The sequence below is a fragment of the Aythya marila genome (genome assembly GCF_965140915.1).
Source record: "Aythya marila genome assembly, chromosome: 2".
Lineage (NCBI taxonomy): Eukaryota > Metazoa > Chordata > Aves > Anseriformes > Anatidae > Aythya > Aythya marila.
Window position 1 is genome coordinate 140989648 of NC_139043.1, and position 21847 is coordinate 141011494.

Consider the following 21847-nt stretch of genomic DNA (forward strand, 5'->3'; position numbering starts at 1 on the left):
ATTCTGTGAAAAACACCATGCAATCTTTCAGGACCAGGCAGACCAGCAACAAATCATCTGAAATATGGCAACTTCAACAGTTCAATGTCTTTAACACTTTACAATAGTAGTTCAGTTTGAATTCTAAGAAAAAAAAAATGTTTCCAACTAAATCAACTCCAGAATTTTTTTTTAGAAGTCTCTTATTAATGTACTAAGTAATTGTATTCTACTTCAGAAGTATCATAAAAAATGTTCTGAATCATCCCACAAAGTATTTATGACTCTTCTGTGTAATGGAGAAGGCAACATACACAGGCCTCTTCTCCCGTAATTTAGGTGTTTGACCTCGTGAGGTTGAGTGCTTGCTTGTAAGTCAGATGTTGCAGAGCTGAGATGAACTTATTGCTGCTCCTCTGACCCTTCTTTCAAGGGATAAATAATAGGATATCAGGTCCAAAACAGGAGTTCAGAAATATAGATTAGGTCCCATGTTCCACATACTTCATACAGGAGAGAATTCAATTCCACTAGCATTGACTACAGCTAATGTGCTATGGGCTGGGATTTCTGTGGGCTGCCAAAGAGAACCCTCAGGAAAGAGACACATAGGAAACTCCATCCATAGGCTTACACTCTTACTTCAGTTAGGCACCTCTGAAATTTTGATTACAAGCCTAACTCTTTGTACTAGTCCTTCATGCTTGGGCCTTTGCATTTCTTCCAAGCACTGTAAGTGACTGAACTAATCTTCTCCATATTGCATGGTGGTGATAGCTCTTGCTCAGCATTTTATGGATCTATAGTTTTTGTATTAAAGTTTATGAAAGGAGGTGTGAGACAGGCAGATTATTACTCTCACTAAATATCTGGTTAAAGCTCTCATCCAGCAATAGGAAATTCTGGTTACAAAACCACTAATCAGAATAACTAATCTTTTAAAAAAAATTAGTCACTGTAAGCATACAACAGCCTTTAACAAAGCTGTCTACCAAATGTTACTGAAGAAAATTAGTTACCACAGAATAGGCAGAAAAAATATTTTATTTACTTAAATTTGATTAAATGATAAGAATGGGAGTAGGGCTTAATTGCTTGGACAATGAAGACAAAAGTGGGGTTGTCCCAGGATCAATGATGGGATAAGTTTTTCTCCATATCTTCATATGCAATAGATTAATGAGTAAGAAGTGAAATTTGCAAGACTAGGGATGAAGCTAAGGTCCTTTGAATAGTCAAATGACATATTAATGTTGAAGAACTCCAGAATGCCCTCACAAAAGGGCAAAAGAGTGTGAAAATGTGTAAGTGGCTGTCAGTTTTAGAGTAGATTAATATGCATATATATTTAAAAATAATAATCTAAATAATACCTGCACAATACTGAATTTAGAATTTAAAGTTTCAGTTCCAGAGTCATCACTTGTATTTCTCTGAAATCACTAACTTAATGTCATCAATGGAACCATTCCCCTTACATCCCCCACACAGCATATTAGGCATGATCAGTAAGAGTAGTGAAAAGGAATCATTTATCCCCTACAGAAAACCCTGAGGCACCCATATCTCGAGTAATGCCTGGAGTATAATCTCTATGTCTCAAAAAGGGTAAAGAGAAGATACAGAGATAAAGACTGAAGAAGATGCAGAGGTAAGCAAGTAGCTGAGATTGTAATGGAAGCAACTGCTTTATGAAGAGAGAGTGAAAATCCAGGAGTGTTTTTGCAGAACATGGCAGTTTGGAAAGAAGGTATTGGAAGATTATATTCCTCTGTTTTGCCTCTGGATACTTTCTTTGAGCTTTGCCAGTCCTTGTGGAAGTGCAAGAGAAACAGATTTCATCCTCACAGCAAACCACAAAGGCCAAAAATCCTAGAGGACATTCTGTTTAGATGAAGAGCTACTGTGCTGTGTGATGTGTTTTTTTGTTGTTGTTGTTGCTTTTTTTTTTTTTTTTTTTTTTTTTTTTTTCTGCAGGGACAGGTGTGCACCCTGACCAGCACACAGAGATTGTTTGGCTATGGGACAAAGATTGTCTATCTAATCAGTCTCTGCAAAGTAAAAGTTATCTAGTTTTTCAGGTGGTCAAAACCTGGCCAAGATTTGGAAGATTTTCACAGAGGAATGAAAGAGACATTGAAAACAAACAAACAAACAAACAAAACAACCTAACAACCAACCAAACAAAAACACTTCCAAAGAATCTTCAAACCTCTACTCCAAAGATGGCTGTGGTGGTTTTACCCTGATGGGCAGCAGGCACTATAACTGCTTACTCGCTCAACTTCCTCAAAGGAACAGGAGCATAAAATATGATGGAAAGGGCTCAAAGGCTGAGGTAAAGACAGGAAGATCACTCAATGATTATCGTCATGGGCAAAATAGACTCAACATAGGGAAGTTAATATAATTTATTGCCTATTACCAGTGTGCCCTCAGCAAGTTTTCAGATTACACCAAGCTGAGTGGTGCACCTGATACTGTAGAAGGAAGGGAATCCAACCAAAGGGATCTGGACAAGCTTGATAAGTGGGTCCGCATAAACCTAATGAGGTTCAACAAGTCTAAGTGCAAGGTGCTGCAACTGGTTTGGGACAATCCCAGACACAAGTGCAGACTAGAAGAACTCATTGAGAGCAGCCCTGCAGAGAAAGACTTGGGAGTTCTAGTGGATGAAAAGCCTGACATGAGCCAGCAGTATGTGTTTGGAGCCTACAAGGCAAACTGCATTCTGGGAGCGGCCAGTATGTCAAGGGAAAAGTGATTGTACCCCTCTACTCTGCCCTTGTGAGCCCTCACTTGGAGTACTACATCCAGGTCTAGTACCCCCAGCACAAGGAGGATGTTGACCTGTTAGAATGGGTCCAAAGGAGGGCCACGAAGATGATCAGAGGGCAGGAGTATCTCTCCTATGAAGAAAGCTTGAGAGAGCTGGGGCTGAGAAAGCTGGGGCTACAGAGGAAAGGGCTCTGGTGTGATCATACTGCAGCTTTTCAATATTTAAAGGAGGCTTACAAAAAAGATGGAGAGCAACTTTTTGCTCAGTCAGATAAAGATAAGACAAGGGGGAATGGCTTTAAACTAAAAGAGAGGATGTTTAGATTAGAGGTTAGGAGGAAATTATTCACTCAGAGGGTGGTGAGGCACTGGAACAGGTTGCGCGGAGAAACTGTGGATGCCCCACCCCTGGAGGTGTACAAGACCAGGTTGGATGAGGCCCTGGGCTACCTGATCTAGTGGGTGGCATCTCTACCTATGGCAGGGAGGATGGAACTACATGATCTTTAAGGTCCCTTCCAACCCGAGACATTCTATGATTCTATGTTTCTATGATTCTGTGATTGATTCTGTGATTCTATGACTAGAACAGTGAGAAACTAAAAGCAAACTAAAAATTTCTTCCCCTATCCACACTCTTCTATGTCCTTCCTCCAAACAGCACAGGGGAATAAGGACACAATGGTGATTATGGCCAGTCTGTAATACTTTCTGTCCACCACTCTTTCAAGATTACTCTCTTCCCCTGCTCCCCATGGGGTCCCTCCCATGGGATGCCATCCTTCCCAGATTGATCCTGCAGGGGCTGCCCACAGGCAGCAGCTCTTCAAGAACTGCTCCAACATGACTGCATACCACAGGGTCCATCCCTCAAGAGCAAACTGCTCCAGCACGGGTCCCTCACAGGCAGCAGCTCCCCCCAGACGCCCTGCTCCTGTGTGGGCTCCTCTCCATGGGCTGCAGCTCTGGCCCGGGGCCTGCTCCTGTGGGGGCTCTCCATGGGCCGCAGCCTCCTCCAGGCCACATCCACCTGCTCCACCAGGGGCTCCTCCATGGGCTGCAGTGTGGAGATCTGCTCCATGTGGGACCCATGGGCTGCAGGGGGATAGCCTGCTCCACAAGGGGCCTCTCCACAGGCTGCAGGGGAACTTCTGCTGCATGCCTGGAGCACCTATTGTTTTGTATTTAGTATTTACACCCAGTATTTAGTATTTTGGCAGAGAAATATTCTTTTATATATTTGTTTTTGAGAGGGTTTTGCTTGTTTGTTTGTTTGTTTTGCCATTCCATGTCAGTAAGAAATGTATTCAGTAATTAATTCTTTATTCCTACATTAAAAATGATTTACTTGGATCTGTTTACCTATACCTTATCAGAAAGGTGAATCAAAAAGATTGAAAATTTGATGCTAAGTTAAACTTTTTAACACAACTAGTTGATTTTACAGTTCTACAGAGAGGGCTGCATTATTATTATTATTATTATTATTATTATTTATTATTTTTAATAATTTCTTGTCACTTCTGCCACCATAAGTGAATGCCTAGAAAAGAATATAGAATTGGTACAGTTTAGCATTTCCAACATAAAATTCCTTTTTTCCTCCTTTCAAGAATTTGTATATTTAACTCCACTGTGAAAGATTAGACAGATAAAGAAGCTTTCAGCAGAATCACAATACAGGTAATTACGGGTCTGTCAGCATTTCCATTATGAAATCCATTTAGCATTAAGGGCTTAGCATTTTTCCATCATTTTAGAAAATGTCAAACTGAAAGCTGGCATGCAGATTAGCTGCCTGGATGAAAATTTGTTTATACAAAATATTTAAATCTGCTCAGCTGTTTTTGATTTAGAGATCAGCCAGAAACTTTAAACTCTGAGGGTTTCTCCTATGTTCCTGCCAACTTCTAGAACAGATCATAGTTAGATAAATAAATAAATAAAGGAATTTCTTAATAAAATATAGACTCATCTTCTAAAGTTTTGAAATTATTTCCTTTAGGCTGTAAAATGGAATTTAGAATTTCTGTTAATTTTGCAGCTCTGGTCTTTCTCCTGCCATCTTTATAAATTAATAATGAGTTACAATAGTATTCTAACACCATAATAAAAAATGATAGTAATCTTAAAATCTGAAACAATTTGTTTTAGAATCCACTTAACTACCATCATATGATAGTGAGCAGGAAAGGACCAAAGCCTTTGGTTTTGAAGCCAAAGGTTTTGAAGAGGGTCATTAGCTTGACCACTGACTCTAGTTCCATGAGTGCACTGGCCGAAAAGAATCTGATAGAGACTGTTAGAGATCAACTGATACAGATTTTCAGTTTCATTAGTTTAGTCTCATGTATGGTACCAGAAGTTATGTAGTTGTCATATCCTAAATAAACTCCTCTGTACTGAAAGGAGAGTTTTTGTGTTTATGAGCTCCTTCTGGCTAAAAGGAGAAACTGACCCACTAATAGAAACATAGTAGAAAGTAGAAAAGTAGAAAGTAGAAAAATAGTATTAATTTAGTAGGAAATAACAAACCAAGTTTGCAAAATATGAATGATGATGGGCATATTTAAGATACTGATAAGAGATGAGCGATCATGAAAAATGAAACAGCTCCTAAAAAAAAATGAGCAGTGATCCAAATGTGCCTGACAAACAATGGGAACATAGCCCCAAGCAACCTGTGAAATAAAAGCACAAGAATGTGTGGTATAAAAGACATGGTGCAAATAAACTTTGTGCAAATGAAGCATGGAGGAAACAGATAAGGAGAAAATGATTGATCAGCTAAATATATCCAAAAAGTTTTTTTTCAAAGGATGTTCAATCTTGTTACCATGAAGAAAAAGTACTTCATAAAACATACCTCAGATAACATTAAAGTACAGCTATACATTTAGAAGTATCTCTGCAGATTCCTCAGTGATGATTCAATGTTAATTGTGATGTGCACTACATTTTAAAATAAATGATCAATTTCTATAGTTACCTTAAATTTACCCAAAACTCCAACAAGCATGACTTCTTAATAATGACAGTTTCTACTAAAAATATTCTCTCCTTAGCTGATATCAGTGGGATTCTCTGACTCTTTACATCAGACATTTCTGTTAACTTAACTGCCAATGCATTTTAAGATGACTGGTACAAGAGGCCCCAAAGAGAGCAATTTGGACGAGTAACTTCCACAAGTCAGATAAAACTCTCCTGATTTCACGGAAATGTTCAGAATTAGTCTTGAAACAAGCAAGTAACGGAACCCCTAGAATTCTGGTCCTGTGACACAATATGTGATTTTTTGCCTTTTCTATTTATTTATGTATTTACTTAGCTAAGATACACTCTAGAGTCTGATCATCCCAGTACAATATCATCAATAAAGAATGTAAGAGCAATGTTAGATCTGAAAAATTTCCAATACCATGTTACAGGAACAGATTCATTACATACATTAGAGCTTGAAAAATAGAGAAGATACATCCTAGATTTCCAAAATTTACTAAGAACTATCCAAGTTTTAACCATCTAATTTGATGGTGTTTATCTTTAAGTTACTGTTAGGTTTTGATGACTGTATTCATGTTACTCAAAGTTGCTTTAATTTGAAGTAAAAGAGTTTACCCCTTACATTGTTTTGTTTATGAAGAAATAATCACATACAAAGAGAATAAACTAAAGAATGTGAAAACAAGTGTAACCGATACTCTATTTTTCCAATCTTGCCTTCCTGCAGACAATTTAAATTCCAAAGAACATGCTAAAAAAGTTAATAATCTATGAGTGTAAGGCCAGGAGGATATTCAATTTCCTAACAGATTGACCTTACATTGTTATTACTTTGGGCCACAAAAGAACTTAACAAATGACATATAAACTGAAGGGAACTTTCTATATTCTACTGCAGGCTTTATCTTTTGGAACTTCTCCAGTAATGCTTGTGGAGTGGGAAGAGAGTTTGAAAAGGGAGCCCAGAAGTGCAGGGGAAGCTAGATAAACTGGGAAAAATTCCGGGAGTTAACTGACAAGCTAAAATTTGAGTGTAGTGGAAAATATACAGATAGAGCTTAGGTGGATTGGGGGTGGGAAGTGGGGATTTTTTTATATTTTCTGGTGGGTAAAAATTTAAAGTTAGCTGAAATTAGTTCAGAAACTCACACAAATTTCAAACATTTGCAGTTGTAGTAGTAAAGAGACTTAGGAATTTTAGAAGTATATACTTATGAAAATGATGTAGGCGGGAATGCAGGAGTCACTAAGGCTGTTGAACTCGTAGTACATTAAACATTGATTCTGATGCTCACTGCTCTTTCAGATAAATAGCTTGGAGAAGAATAAGTTTGTCAGGATGTTTATAAAAATCACTGTGTCTTATATGGTTGATTGTTGCAACTTTCCACTGCCAACAATGAAAATGCTAATAAAATATATCTCACCTATTTGTCACTGGAAACATCCTTGCACGAGAAGATATGAGACTGCTAGGACTGTATCTATGAAAAAAAAAAAAATGCTAATTCTAATCTAGTGTCAATTATATTTTTCTTTTCACATAAAGTGGTTGAAAATTAAACTTTCTCAAGAATTTCTCTACCTGGGTAGAATATTTTGCCTCTGAAGAAGTATAATAACATTCACATTCTTATAAGATGTCTATAATTGCTATATAGAGAACATGGCTGAATTTATGATATATGAAAGTTCATTAAATAGAATACATATAAACCTCTAAAGAAATATTCTCCCAAATGTCAGAGGTATTTCATTTTCCCATGAAGGAGTTGCCAAGATTGAAATAAAGGGTAAAGTGGTGATATTATCAAAATCTCTGAAGCTAATAACTATGTGAATTGTGTGAGGGAAATGATTGCCCCCCCTTTAAAAGAGCTCACAGTCACAGAAAGGAGCAGCATTCAAGAAGGAGAATTCTGAATAAAAGTGGCAGATAACCTGAATAGTGATGTGGAAAGGGGAAAGTGATGTTTGTGTTAGTTTTCAAATGAAAGATCACTCCAAGAAACTGAACAATAAGCAGTCAATTCTCCTTATTGGAGAACTCCTTTTGATTGTAAGAGGACAATTTTCCAAAGAGATATTTTTCATAAATAATGTGAATGCTGTAAAAATCTTAGTAATTTTAGCAATAGTCCTATAAGAGGGAAGGATGGTTGCTATGAGTATTGCAAAAACATTCACTTGGTAAAGTACAACTTGTATTTCGCTACTTAAGTACAGAATGATGAAAATTCACTATTTAGATATGAACTATATTGATGTAAATATTTTGGTGAAAATATCTTCATCCTGTTCTCTCAGTTCTACATTATGAATTATACTTACTTCTTTTACTGTGCTCATTAAAAATCCCATGTCATGCACAAAGCATTGCTAAGATTGGTAGCAGTAGTCATATCATTGAAGTAGATTAAATTCATCAAAGAAATATTGGTGAACATAGATGTGCGTAAGGGAAAATACATGAATACATGAAAAAGTCATGAATTAAGCATAGGTTCTTCTTCATAGCATACACAGCTACAGATGCTGGCTATCAAAATTGCTGGTGTGCACACACATTTGCATGTATGCTTGTGTGTATCTGTGTTCCCATACACTCGCATTTCATTCACACATATCCGGAGGTCCATGAAAAAGGTAGCTTTTACATCAGAGTATGTATGGTGACTGAAGACCTAGTGTCCTTTCTCTTTTCTCAAGCTTAGTTTAACCAGGTGGACCTTCCAACAGTCAGGATTTGGACTTATTTTTTTAATTATTTTTTATTATTTTTTATTTTTTTCCCCAGACGATTTTTGTTCTTGTGATTTCAGTTCAATATGTTACATGTTTTTAGACTCTGAGATGGTGGAAACTAAAAAGAACATTCTAGCAATAGATAAATACAACAAAATAAATGTGTAAATTATTCCCTGGTTTCCTTTCTTTATTATGCTAGCTTATTTAACATTTTCAAATGTAACTGCATATCTAGTGTATGTGATAATCCAATAAAAGTAAAAATAAATAAATAAATAAATGCATTAATAATTACATTTGAAAGCATTATAAACTGAAATCTATTTTTTTTTTCAGTTCCTTCCTATTCCTCAGCAGCTATTAGCAGCCTTCTGCAGATTCAGAAATGTTTTACCGGAGAACAAAAATGTAATCAGGGATGCTGAAAACAGGTTGCAAAATGGCTGTAATTCAGCTCATCTCCTGACAAAAAAAAAAAAAAAAAAAAAAAAACATGAGTATCTTGTGGCTTCAAGGACTACAGCTGACACTTCGTCAGCCTAGTACTGTTACACTGAATCTGGTGAACTGATCCCCAGAAGTGTTGACATGATGATCAATAAAATATAGAAAAAGAAATTTTCTGACAGTATACATATATATAATCTATTTCCTTTAAACAGAATAATAAACAATTTGCTTTGGCAATTTTATAATACAATGTGAGTTTTCCAAAGTACATTTCTATTGTAAATTTCTAATGCATTGTGAAGTACCTGACCTCCATTATAATTTGTATTTCTAAGTCAAATGAAGTATATGTACAGAAAAATGTAACTCAAAACTCAGTTTGAAAAGAATCAGAAGCAAATCTATTTTCACAGTTCATATTCTGGGCTCTCTTGTTGATTTCCCTGGAGGTGTTCAAGACCAGGTTAGATGAGACTTTGAGCAACCTAATCTAGTGGGTGGTGTCCCTGCCTGTGGCAGGGGAGTTGGAACTAGATGATCTTTGAGGTCCCTTCCAATCCAAGCCATTCTATGGTTTCAATAGTCTCAATAATAGTCAGTTTAGAAACTATTTTTATACCCATTTTATAACTTTTATTCACCTTTGCATCAAAGCTACTATACATAAGAAAAATGCAACTTTCAGTTTACACGTTTGAAAAAAAAAAAAAAAAAAAAAAAAGGTTAAATTAGATCAAGCTTCAATTCTCAAGGAAAATTACACTGAAATCAAGGAAACTATAGTAGAGTATGAATTTCTCCTTGTAGGTCAGATTGAAATAATTAAGGAAAAGTCTTGTAATTTGAGAGTTATATCTCAAAAGTATATTGTAACAAGAAAAATACTCTGCATTTATATACTTCATTTTAACTAAGGACTCCAAACTGCACTCGCAAATATCCTCTAGCTGTGTTTGATGACAGTTCAGTATGAAAATAACGATCATAGAGGTATCATTTTAAGTTACTGAAATACAGTTACCTTTGAGATGTGATAAGTCAGTCTCTTTAAATGATAATAACAGTATTAAACCAGAAAATAGAACAGATTTTTTTTCTTTATTTGAAGGGTGATTGGAAGGTTTTACTAAAAAGAGTTTTATAAACAACAACAACAACTATATTTTGGTAAAACATTCCTAAATCAGTGTCCATATATGTCAGTCAATTACAATTGTCAGTGCTAGTATTGGTAACTAGTGTTACCAAAAGCACTAATAATCTTTTAATCAAGCCTTTCTCCTAACATTTGCTAGATATCACTAGTTGCACTTTTCTTAGTGCAACCAGATGTAACTTACTTCTGAGACTGGGAAAACACACACACACACACACACACACAAAAAAAAAAAAAAAAAAAAAAAAAAGTATACTGTTTCTCACAATATCCTTCTGGACAAAATGTACAGCATACAGCTAGACAAAATCACAGAAGAACAACTGTCTGATGGCACAGGCTAAAAGGGTTATAGTAAATGGGGTTACTGGCTGGTGGCCAGTCACTAGTTGGGTTCCACAGGGCTCCATTTTAGGGCCAGCTCTCTTTAATGTTTTCATAAATAACCTGGATGCAAGACTCAAATCCATACCTAGTAAATTTGCAGATGATACTAAATTAGGAGAAGCTGTTGACTCCCTCAAACACTGAGAGACTTCACAGTGAGGTCTTGACAAATTAGAGTGATGGGGAAATACCAACCATACGAAAGTTACCAAGAGCAAGTCCTTAATTCTGCACCTGGGAAAGGGTAATCCTAGATACATGTACTGACTGGGGAATGAGAGGCTGGAGAGCAGCCTCTCAGAAATGGATCTGGGGTTTCTGGTCAACAGTAAGTCAACAGTGTGCCATGACAGCCAAAAGAGCCAACCATATCTTGAGGTGTAGCAGGTATGGCATAACTAGCTGGTCAAGGAAAGTTATTGTCCCACAGTACTTTGCACTGGTGCAACATCACCTTGAGCACTGTGTGAAGTTTTGGACACCGCTGTATAAAAAGGACGTAAACCTACTAGTGCCCAAAGAAGGGTTAGGAAGACGGTGAAGGATCTAGAGGGCAAGATGTAGAGGAGCAGTTGAAGTCACTTGGTTCGTTCAGCCTGAAGAAGAGACTGAGGGGTGACCTCATTGCAGCCTACAGCTTCCTCATAAGGGGAGAAGAGGGGCAGTCGCTGATCTCTGCTCTCTGCTGATAGCGATAAGACTCAAGGAAATGGCAAGAAGCTGTGGAGGTTCAGGTAGGATACCAGGAAAAGGTTCTTAAATGAGAGGGTGGTTGGGCACTGGAACAGGCTCCTCAGGGAAGTGAGCACAGAACCAAGAGTTCAAGAAGCATTTGGACAACACTCTCAGAATATGGTCTGATATTTGGGTGATCCTGTGTGGAGCCGGGAGGTGGAGTCAATGATCCTTGTGGGTCCCTTCCATCTCAGGATACTTTAATATTCTGTGGTTCTGAGAGGTAATGGATTACTTAGGAAGCACATACACTTCAAATTGTTACCTACACCTTTGTAAAGTAACACTATTTCAGTTTTTGTTGAATTGATTCATAACATAAACACATATATGGGTATAATTTCCACATATGCAAATTATATAAGTATGCGAACATCTGCATGTATACACAATTGCATGAGAATTAAATCCAACAAGCCACAATGCATATAGGTATAAAACTAAGAAGAGATGAAGATATAAGAAACATAAAATACAATTCAAGGTCAGAAGTGATGATTCATTTTATGTATAATCCAAGCAATTACTTAGTCATTTCTGCCTTGAGCATTTAGATTCCTTTAGTCCTATAGCAAAAATAATCTGTTATTTACAGGCTTCAGGAGGTGAGAATTTATGACCCTGTGAAATCTTTCTGTGGTTAAGTACCCTTACTATTCTGTAACTTATTTCTATGATACAATATGAATATGACACATGATAATATGAAGCATTTTGTGGAACGTGAGGGAAAATGGAATGTCTGTCTTTATACGTCTCTGCTGGTTGCTTCCTTTCTCTTTGGCAATTCTATGAGAGCAGTAGTTGCACCGGAATCCCTTGCATGACACTCCCCATGATTTTGAGGCTCTCCCTCTATGAGTAACAATGTGCCTAAACCTATCATCATAACCATCCTAATATTTCAGAAGGAGGTGATTGAATTTCCACCATTTCCTTCTTTGACATTTACATGCTATTCAGCAGTTCTAATGCCAGGATTATGGAGATATAGTAAATCTTATATGATCTGTAAAAACTAAGCAGTGAGACTATACATATGCTCTTCTCCCCAAAAGTAAACAACTAAATGTAAACATCTACAAAAACATGATATGTCTCTTTGAGTACATGTTTATTTTAATAGGCTTGCTCACAGCCTAATATCCTTGTCCATTCTATTGCCCAAAAGAAAACCGGGTGTTAGGAAGCAGATATTCAACATTTCCTAATAGTGTATATATATGTGCATATATATATATATATATGAATTTATATCATATATATGAATCTTTGAATCTTTGATAAATGTTGTTCTGTACAAAAACTATACAATTTCACCAGGAAGGAAATGCTCCCCAGAGAAGTTGTTTGAAAGGCTTATAAAAGAACGAGAATTTTGCAGTAAACCTTTGCAAGGAATTATTCAGTCATAATGATAATTTTTACAGTCTTACAATAACAACTTTTATCATATGCCTGTCTGATTTTTTACTTAAATATTCTTTCTTCAAATATCTCAGGTAGTAAAAACTGACTTAAATTACAGGGTTCTAAGAAAGAAACAACACTTTGTACTAAAGTGTCTGTTCCCTGATTTTTCTTTCCTGTGAAATTGTGTTAGAGTAATCTGGTAAACTAATTTTTCACAAAGACTTTGTTCTGTCATTTCAACCTTAATCATTACACATAGAAATACAAGCAGAATGGTGCTCATAATTAAGAAATGGTTTGAGACTTCACAACCCTGCAGAGTTAGAATGGAAGTTTCCTGTTAGGAGACAAGTCAAAACAGTTTTTGCAGCAAATCATAAAGCCTTTCCTATGCCTAATAAATAAATAAATATATAAACATCCAATTTAAGAGGTTCTATAGATTTAACATTTTACATATAACTGTAAGGTCTTTTATAGACATTTTCCTTTGATTCATTCTGCCTCTCTGTCACAGCATTATAACATTGGACTCACTTGGCCTTGCTTCAGAAGTGCTAACTAGCTCCCCAGGCTCTTACTGGAGCCAGGTGGAGTTGGAAATATTCAATACTGCTAAAAATAAGATAGATTGTGTCAAAGGCACTTTTTTTTTTTTTTTTTTCTTAAGGAGGGAGTAGGGGATAGGAGGCTACATTATTCTTCATAACCTTTTTTTTCTGAAACGGTGTTGTAATCACTCAAACTGAGACATCCTCACAGGATATTTCAAAATCTTTTAAAATATCTCTAAATAATGTTACACTTTTATCTCTCTTTACTAGATCCATATGCATTCAATAATTACAAATCTTAAATCTGGGGTATTAATCTGTGTAACCCATAAAAAACACTAGGTATAATACAGCCAAGTTTAACGTAACCTTCTATACTATTAAGTGCTTTCAGTCAGATACACAGTGTATAAGATGGAGGACGCATAGGAAAGCAATAATATGAAACTATGTTACAGAACTTTGTGAAGGATGAAAGTACAAATGCTAATTAAAAAAAAAAAAAAAAAAAAAAAAAAAAAAGTGGATGAAGGAGAGAGAGAACAGTTAAATGAGTGGAGCACAGGTTAATTCATGTCTCTTAAAAAATGGTGTTCCAAAAGCACCCTGTAGCTCGGGTGAACCCCAAACTGTAGATTACTGATATCTGGGACGATGTACCAGTCTCTCTGTACCTCTCATCTTTCCCTAAACTGCTGCTAGTATTCACTGTCGGAGGTAAAGAACACTAAGATACATGGGTAATTCATCCTTCTTGGTTTGTTCCTACTTAAAACAAACAAACAGAATCAGACGGACTATAAGTTTCTGCTATGTTTTGGAAAAGGAAGGATTTGAAAGCACATTCACAGAGTTCCTTAGGTTTCGTGGTCTGGTGCTTCCAAGTCGGAATGCTGATAACTGAGTTGAAGGTACACCACGTAACTCTTCAGCCAGTTCGATTGCCTGGAGCTCCCATTCTGCTCCCACGAAAGGGCTCGCTGAGCTCAGGGAGTGAGGGGTTGTTTTTGTGTGTCGAAACCTAAAGCGAAGAAAAAGAAACGAAGCCCTAGAGCTGTCTCAGATTTGCAAACCACAGGCTTGCGGCAGTCACCGAGCTAAAGAGAGCAAAGCCAATCGTCATTTTCCGACAGAGAAGTGTCAGGGAGCTGACTCCCTGGAGGGACGGTCTCCCCGGGCGACAACGGAGGCCGATGCTGGTGTCGCTATCGCTGTCGCCGCCGGTGTCGCTGCTGCTGCCGCCGCCGGAGCTGCTGCCAGTGGCGGCGCGGGTGGAGCTGCCGCCGCTCGCTGCCTGCTCCGCCTTGCGACTGCTGCTGCTCTCTGAGAAAAAGCGGCGACTGCAGGCGACGTTCCTCCGGTGTCCTTTGCGGATCCCTAACGGCACGGGCAGGGAAGGGACAGGTGGTGCCTGCTGCTGCGGGGGGCTGCGTGTGCCTCGCTGCCACCGCGGGGAAGGGGAGGAGGAGCCGGGCGCTAGGCGGAGGGTAGAGCAGAGCCTTGCTTTAGCCCTGAATTAAGGGGAAGGCGGTGGCTGAGGGGTGGGTTAATTTTGTCTGCAACCCTGCGGAACTGTGCAGCATAGGAAAAAAAAAAAAAAATCCTCGCTGAGGTGCTGCCCGCAGCCCTCTGAGCAGAAGCCCTGTGTGATGTGCGTGAGCTCGTGGGGAAAAGGCACTGCAGAGGAGCTGAGTGTGTGCTGAGGAGTTAAAAAGAAGGGGGACGTTGCCTCTTCTGTCAGCGTCTCCCATCTCCCCTGCGTGCTTGTACACACATGCAGACAAACACACATGCACGGAGATGCAGCAGCGACCATCTGGAAAGTAGACAATATTAACGTACTGTTACTGGCCTCGGGGACACGGCAAGCACCTCGCCCGTGCCCCACTGAGGAAGGCCAATCACCAGTAATCCCAGAAGTCAAGCGGCTGTCCAAGAAACAGTGAGGAGCGGTTGGTGGTTCCTGAAATGATCCGTGAGAGAGTGGGGTTGAGGTGGAAATGGGGGACAGAGGGGACTGCAAAGGTAGTTGAAACAAGTAGAGTATGCTCTTTGTCTGCTAAATATTTCCACATGCCAGGTACCCATCACTCGGAAATCCTGTCCATTTTCTCATCACCTCTTCTGTCAATGAGCCATTTAAAATTTCACTGCTTCATCTCCCTTTTATTTTGAAGGCTGCGCTTGTTTCACTTGTCACAACTGCAACAGGGGAACAGAAAAACAACAGCAGAGGCAAAGCTTCATTTTAGCCAGACAGACAAAAGAGCAGACTTCTTTGCTCTGTCTTGGAGTGACAACCACACAGAACATTTTGAGGAGTCTTGCGGTTATTTCGCCTGGTTTCCTTTCTGTTTTGCTCCTGCAAACAGGTCACAAGCATTTTTTAAATTTCATTTGGTGGAGAGAGATGCCAAACTGAATGGGTGCAGATTTCAGTGATTTCTCTCCTAAATCCCAGGAGCAAAGCTCACTAAAGCAGCTTGTTTCATTTTTGCAAATAAAAGAACTGTCCTGGACAGTGAAGGTTTTTGTTTGCTGCTCCTCCAAGCTTGATATGTATATCCTACACCTAAACAATATTCTTTATTTCTTCTGGGGGAAGGAGGATAGGGGAAGGAGCTCTCCTAGGTGTCTGCTGGGAAGAAGAGCACAGCATCCATCTTTCCCTGCAGCTGGCCACAAATGACTCTTGTTGGCACTTGTTAAGGGGTTGTTTTGTTTGGTTCGTTGGTTGTTTTCATGCCTTCTCTCATTTTTCAATGGGGGCATTTCTTTGCTTTTTTACTGCATGAATCTCCAAGTAAGACTATGTTGGAGATTGATCCAAGGCATAATGGGATATTGTGTAAGCAGTTAAAGGTTTTCATTAAAGAGGTATAATTAAAGAGGTATAATTCCTTATTATCTCTTATTATCGCCCCTTCTCCAGCAGCTGGTGATTTCTTTCCTCCCATTTTCTCTTTCTTGCTTCTTCCTTTTCTAATCCCTCACAAGTGCAGTTGCAATATTCCAGAAAGGCATGAATTTTCAGATAAACATGAAGAAATTCTGTGTCTACATGAACACACACCAGGAAGACGTGAACATGGCTGCATAATCTCCCAGGTATAGTTTAACATCTGGAACACAGAACAGTGGAAAAGCTGTGGATCAAGACTATAGAAATGATGACAGGAAGATGATAGAATTAGGAAGGGCCTGAGATGCACATACCAAATAAAACTGTGCAAGTAGCCTGGAAGAGCAACAGTTTAGGTATTACAGTGTGGTGCTGGACTATGAAATAGAGGTGATCAAGCAAACAAAAATATGTGATAGAGCATGTTTTGTTAGGGTGTGGTGAAAGGGCCTTGCCAGACAATGCCAGGCAGATGTAGGACCCAGGGAGTCACCTTGCTCCCCACATCTGGAGCATTTTAAATAGGCAAGTATTCATTCATTGTGTGCCTCTGCCAAGGTTTCTGGGAGCTGGTGTGCATGCTGACACAATGGGAATGTAAATCAAGGTAAAATGTATTCATTCACTGGAGTGGGGAGAGAACTAAATATAAATGCCTAAAATAGATGCAGTACTGCAGTGAATCTAAGCCAGCTCTATGAAGCCTGGCAGCCTAGAGTTCATGTCCAGGATGTGAAATCTTACTTAGCAGTCCCCAAGTTGCTGAGAAGACCCCCAGTATGAGGAAAACCTATGGAAACTGTGAGGCTCAGCAACTGGGAAACTGAAGTCCTGACACTATGGAGGAGACTGCTTCACAGCATCTCTCTGGGACTGTGTATGGGCAGGAAGAAAAAAGGCCATTTTTGCTTTTTTTTTTTTTTTTTGGTGCTGTTTTAGGTGCTTCATTCCAGCTTTTGCCCTCGGTACCCCCATTTTTTTCCTTTCCTCCAAGGGCAAGGGAAGAGGCTTCTCAACAGGTGCTGTGGAAACTTGCACGGCTCCCGCGGCCGACGCAGCACGAGGAGAACCGCCCGAGCCTTTAATTCTGTAGGATGCTGCCGCCCCGCGACTCGTGCTCACAAAGCAGCTGCTTCGGCAGCAGCTCCGGAGCCACCCATTACCCCAGCGCCTCCGCACCGCACCCGCTGTGCGCCGCGGAGCGGCACTGCGCGCCTCGCAGGCACAGAGCCCATGACTTGCAAATGATCGCACCCGGCGTGGAGAAACCCTTATAGGCAAGGGGGAGACAGGAAAAGAAATGCCCCCCACAATCCCGGGCTGGACTTGACCGGTAGACCTCAAGAGCGGGGCAAGCGCAGAGTGCATACCGCTTCAATGGACGCAAACGGGGGAAAGCTGCCTGTAATTAAAATGTTCGTTAACGTCGCAGGCAAGACCCTTCGCCTCGGCTCTCGTGTCAGGATAACGTAAAACCTCTCGAGCCCGCTCCCCCCCACCCCCCCTCCCCTTAACGTGAAAAACGAAATATCTTTTCCATGAGATGCAAATGGGGAGGACAAGCAGCTGCAAAGCCGTACAATAAACTGTTTCATCCAAGGCAGAGCCAGCTTGGGAAGGCACGCCTTTGAATGCCCCCCCCCTCCCCCCCCAAGCACACCTTCCTCCCACCCGTGCAGGCAACCTCTGTAGGCAATAAGCAAGTCTAAAAACTCGGAGAGGATCGATAATGTCTATCCAATATTCTGGGAGAACGCGAGTGTGGTGGGGAGGAGGGATGAGGATAAGGAGTGGGATAAAAGGGTGATTAATCAGATATTAATCACTGGCCACAAACAAGGGAAGATTATTTCGGGTAGGCAGCCGAATGTGGGGAGTTGCAGAATATGTCCCTTTACTGAAGGCACGCGTGATGGGATCAGCACTTCATCGTTTAGCCTGAGTAATATTGGAGGTGCACGTTACTCAAGCCACATATTTCGTCTTTTCTCTGTGTGTGTCATTTCCCTTAACTGTCGATAAGCACAGACTTAGTCGAGGTATTCATACCGCTAACCAGCGGTTTCCTTTCTGCCCTCCTTTCATGAAGACAGAATCAGGAATGAAGCAAAATACCCTCCGCCCCGAAAAAGGGACAATAAAATAAAATAAAATAAAAAAATCCTATAATAGAGAAACCACAGGAGACCTCAACAGGGAAAGGGGGACCAAAGGAAGGTTGAGAAAAGGTGTCGATCTTTGCACACAGCGGCAGACCATGCCTTCAAGGCTGAATTGCTAACATACCTCTTCGACAGTCAGGGAGACCTGCATGCATACAAACAGCTGAGCGTGAAGCGCATTTAGGGCTGCGAGAGGGCTACGCACACGCTGGGTCCTCCGTAACTTTCCCCACGCAACGGGTTAAACTAATAAGTGCATCGATACAGGCATTCCCGCAAAGAGCCCAGTTGCTCGACAGAAAAAAAAAGAGAAATATAGGTGATCTCCCCACAGTAACAACATCATCACCTTAAAAAAGTCGCCCTGTGGGATTTGCGTGAATATACACTAGTTAGAGGCTATATGAACCAACTCACGTCTCCGTTTGAGCATACTGCAAGAATATTTATTGAGCCCGAGCTCAGTCACTGCATTGAACGCCAAGCCTGGCAAAGCAAATACATTTCCTATCTCCGAAGAGAGCTCTGATTCAACTCCTTCTTTCCTCCCCGCTTTAATGATCATTTATATCTTCCCATTGCAAAGTACCCAGGGTAAAAATATAAAATAACATATTACCACATTTTTAAATATACGTTTGTATTAGGCGAGAGCTTGCAACGCCCTGACCAAAAGCAAAGGGACCCCTAAAAATATACCCCTCAAATTCTACCCTACCTTTCACACACGAAACCATCAATAAAAAGACGAGGTTCCAAAATGTAAATCCACTTTTAATCTCCATTTTCTTCACCAGGATGAAGTCCAGCCGGCCACATTTAGTACATCCCCTTTCCCAAAAGTCTGCTAATTTCGATTCCTTTGCACGGATTTCCCCTCTGCAGATCCCTTTCATATTATTCTTGAGAGCTCCTAATTCCTATTCCTTGGCCAGGCGCAGCGGAGTTGTTGCTGTTGATGGTGCGCGGTCACAGCTCGGAGTGAATGGTGTTTCTGGGATACCACAGCAACCTTGACGAGGACTCAACCATCTCTCCAACGGGGGCACAAAGTCTCAGCTACTCTCGATCGTGTCTTTTCCTTCCCCCCACCCCCCCTCTAACCCAACTCCCTGCACAGCCGAAACCCACCACAATCCTGGCTCCTTACAGCACCCACCAGGAGCTACGGAAGAACATCTTAAAGCACAGACGCTCTCTAGAATAAACTCTAAACAATATTTGCAATTGAGATTCTTTCCCCAGCTCCCCCGTTCCCCCAAGAGGATCAATTCTGCCTAGGAAAACGGCTCGGGAAATAACACAGTGGCGAGGTTTCTACAGACTCCGGAGCCGAACCGGCGGGGCTCATCCCTCCCGCCGCCGCTCGGAAAAGCGATCAGTGTCTCGTTATTACCATTATTACCCGTGCGGTGCTCGGGGCTGTGACCGCCACCACCGCCACACACCCACTCCACCGCCACACGCACACCTTTGGGCACACACCTCGCCCGGGAGCATGTGCCGCTCCGAGGGGATTTGCGGACTAATTGCTCCGCATTAATTACAGGCGGGTCTCCGCGGGGAGGCGGCGGGCCCAGCCCCGCTCCCCGAAGGATGGGGCCGCAGCCTGGAGGCGGGGGGGACACCCTTTGCCACCGCAGGCGGAGCGGGCGGGGCGGCAGCTCCGCGGGGGCCGAGCCGAGCCGAGCCAAACCGAGCCGAGCCGAGCCGAGCCGAGCCGGGCCGGGCCGGGCCGGGCCGGGCGGGGGCGGGGGGCCGGGGGCGGTGCGGCCGCGGCTTCGCCAGGAAGAGCGATGGTGCCACCTAGTGACGCTGTGCGGGGGTCCGCGGCGATGCGCAGCGGGTTTTGGGGGGGAAGAGCCCCGGGGAAGAGCTGGGGAGGGACTGCGGGAGCTCGGCTTTCCTCGGCTGCCGGACGCAAATGCCGCGCAGGGTGCGCGGGGCGGCGGTGCCCTCCGCGGTGGGGAGCGGGCAGAGGGGATGGGCAAACCAAGCCCGCGGTGCGGGGGATGCGTGCGGGGGTGTGCATGCGAGTGGCTGTGCGGAGGTGTTTGTTCCAGGTGCGTGGGCGTACATGGGGTGTGTGCGTGTTTGTCGTGTAACTGTGTGCTTCTGTGAAAGGCTTTTTTTTTTTTTTTTTTTTTTTTTTTTTTTTTTTTCGTGGGGGTGAGTGTGTTTGGGTGCATGTGCATGTGAGTGTCTGCATATGTTCCTGTGTGTGTGTGCTTGTGTGATGTATGTGCTGTCGTGCTGAGCGTGTGTGGGGGTGCGCGTGTGCCTGTCAGTGTGTGTGTGTACGCGAGTGCATGCATTTGTATTTCTAAGTGCACCTGTGTGCGTCTGTATTTGTGCGTGTACGTATGACTGTGTTTGAATGTGCACTTGTGTCCTTGTGTGTTTCTGTGTGCATGAGTGCAAGCATGTGTTTTGTATGTGCATGTGCATGCCAGTATGCATGTATGCACATCCGTGTGTATGTGTGCATGCATCTGTGCATACATTTACTTTTTGTGTATGTTTATATGTGTGAGTGCATGCCTTATGCATGTCAACAGGTTTGTACCTTTGTGTGCACATATGCTTTGTCTTGCACCTGTGTGTATGTGTGCGTGTGTGTAGTAAGTATGTCTGTATGTACATATATGTACATATGCATGAATATGAGTGCACAGATTTCTAAAGTGAAGTGCCAGCTCATATGTATGGACTTGGAAGTTTGGCAGACAGTCATGAAGTGTGGATATTTGTGTGTGACCATACTGGGGTTTGCATTTCCCCATATTGCACAGTGTGTATTTTTCATATGTACATGGAGTGTGTATGTCTGTGAAAGGTATGCCCTGATTAGGAACTGTTGTCAACAGGAACATGGGTGTTGTTTGAGGCTTATGTATTGGTAGGTGCAAATGTGAATTCGTATGAACATATCTGTAAGGATTTTATATATATGAAGTAGTGCAACAGGACTAAGTAAAATAGGATTGGAGGATTCTGGAAGGGTTCAATTCATTTCTTACTCACAAAGCACAGATGGGAAAGAGGAAATTTGCATAGCTGTGTGTCAGTTCACTTGTGGGTATTGGGGGGACCAGTACATATCTTCTATCTTTCTTTATGTCCCTGCTCTGTTTCAGTGAGGCCAACAGCATTTAATGGTGTCTGGCCTCACATATGTCTGGTTGAAGTCATCTCTGTAACTGTAAAGCTGTGTGTAGCTGGCAAGAGGAAAGAATACCTTTAGCTACAAATGCTGACGCTAACCAGCCCCACTGGATCCATACAGGTTTGTTTACTGGGAAGAAGCAAATGTATTTTCTGACCTCATGTACTGTCCATAGCCTGCTCTTGTAGACACATATGTTTTGGAGAGTGACTAATGAAATTGAAACTTGGTGGGTCTGTTTCATTCCTCTGCAGCAGCTTAGAAAAGTGATTTCACAAATGGTATAAGCCCTGTGCTGCTCTTAAGGGCAGTGCCATATTAGGACCCAACACCTCCAACTTCATGACAAAAGATTTGATTTGGAAAGTGTTCTTGTTTATTGAAAGCATATAAAATACTGGAATTGAGCTG

General features: G+C 41.2%; 1 protein-coding gene across 3 annotated transcripts in view; it reads right to left on the minus strand.

Moving 5' to 3' along the window:
* The window catches only part of CSMD3 (CUB and Sushi multiple domains 3), a gene marked incomplete at both ends in the record, with an annotated part of 682849 nt that extends 663683 nt beyond the window's left edge, over positions 1–19166 (minus strand). For all 3 annotated transcript variants that reach the window (XM_082754088.1, XM_082754087.1, XM_082754086.1), the window contains one exon: positions 18989–19166. In XM_082754088.1, coding sequence (XP_082610214.1) covers positions 18989–19166 — 178 coding nt within the window. The remainder of the gene's footprint in view (positions 1–18988) is intronic.
* Between the last annotated feature and the right edge of the window lie 2681 nt (positions 19167–21847).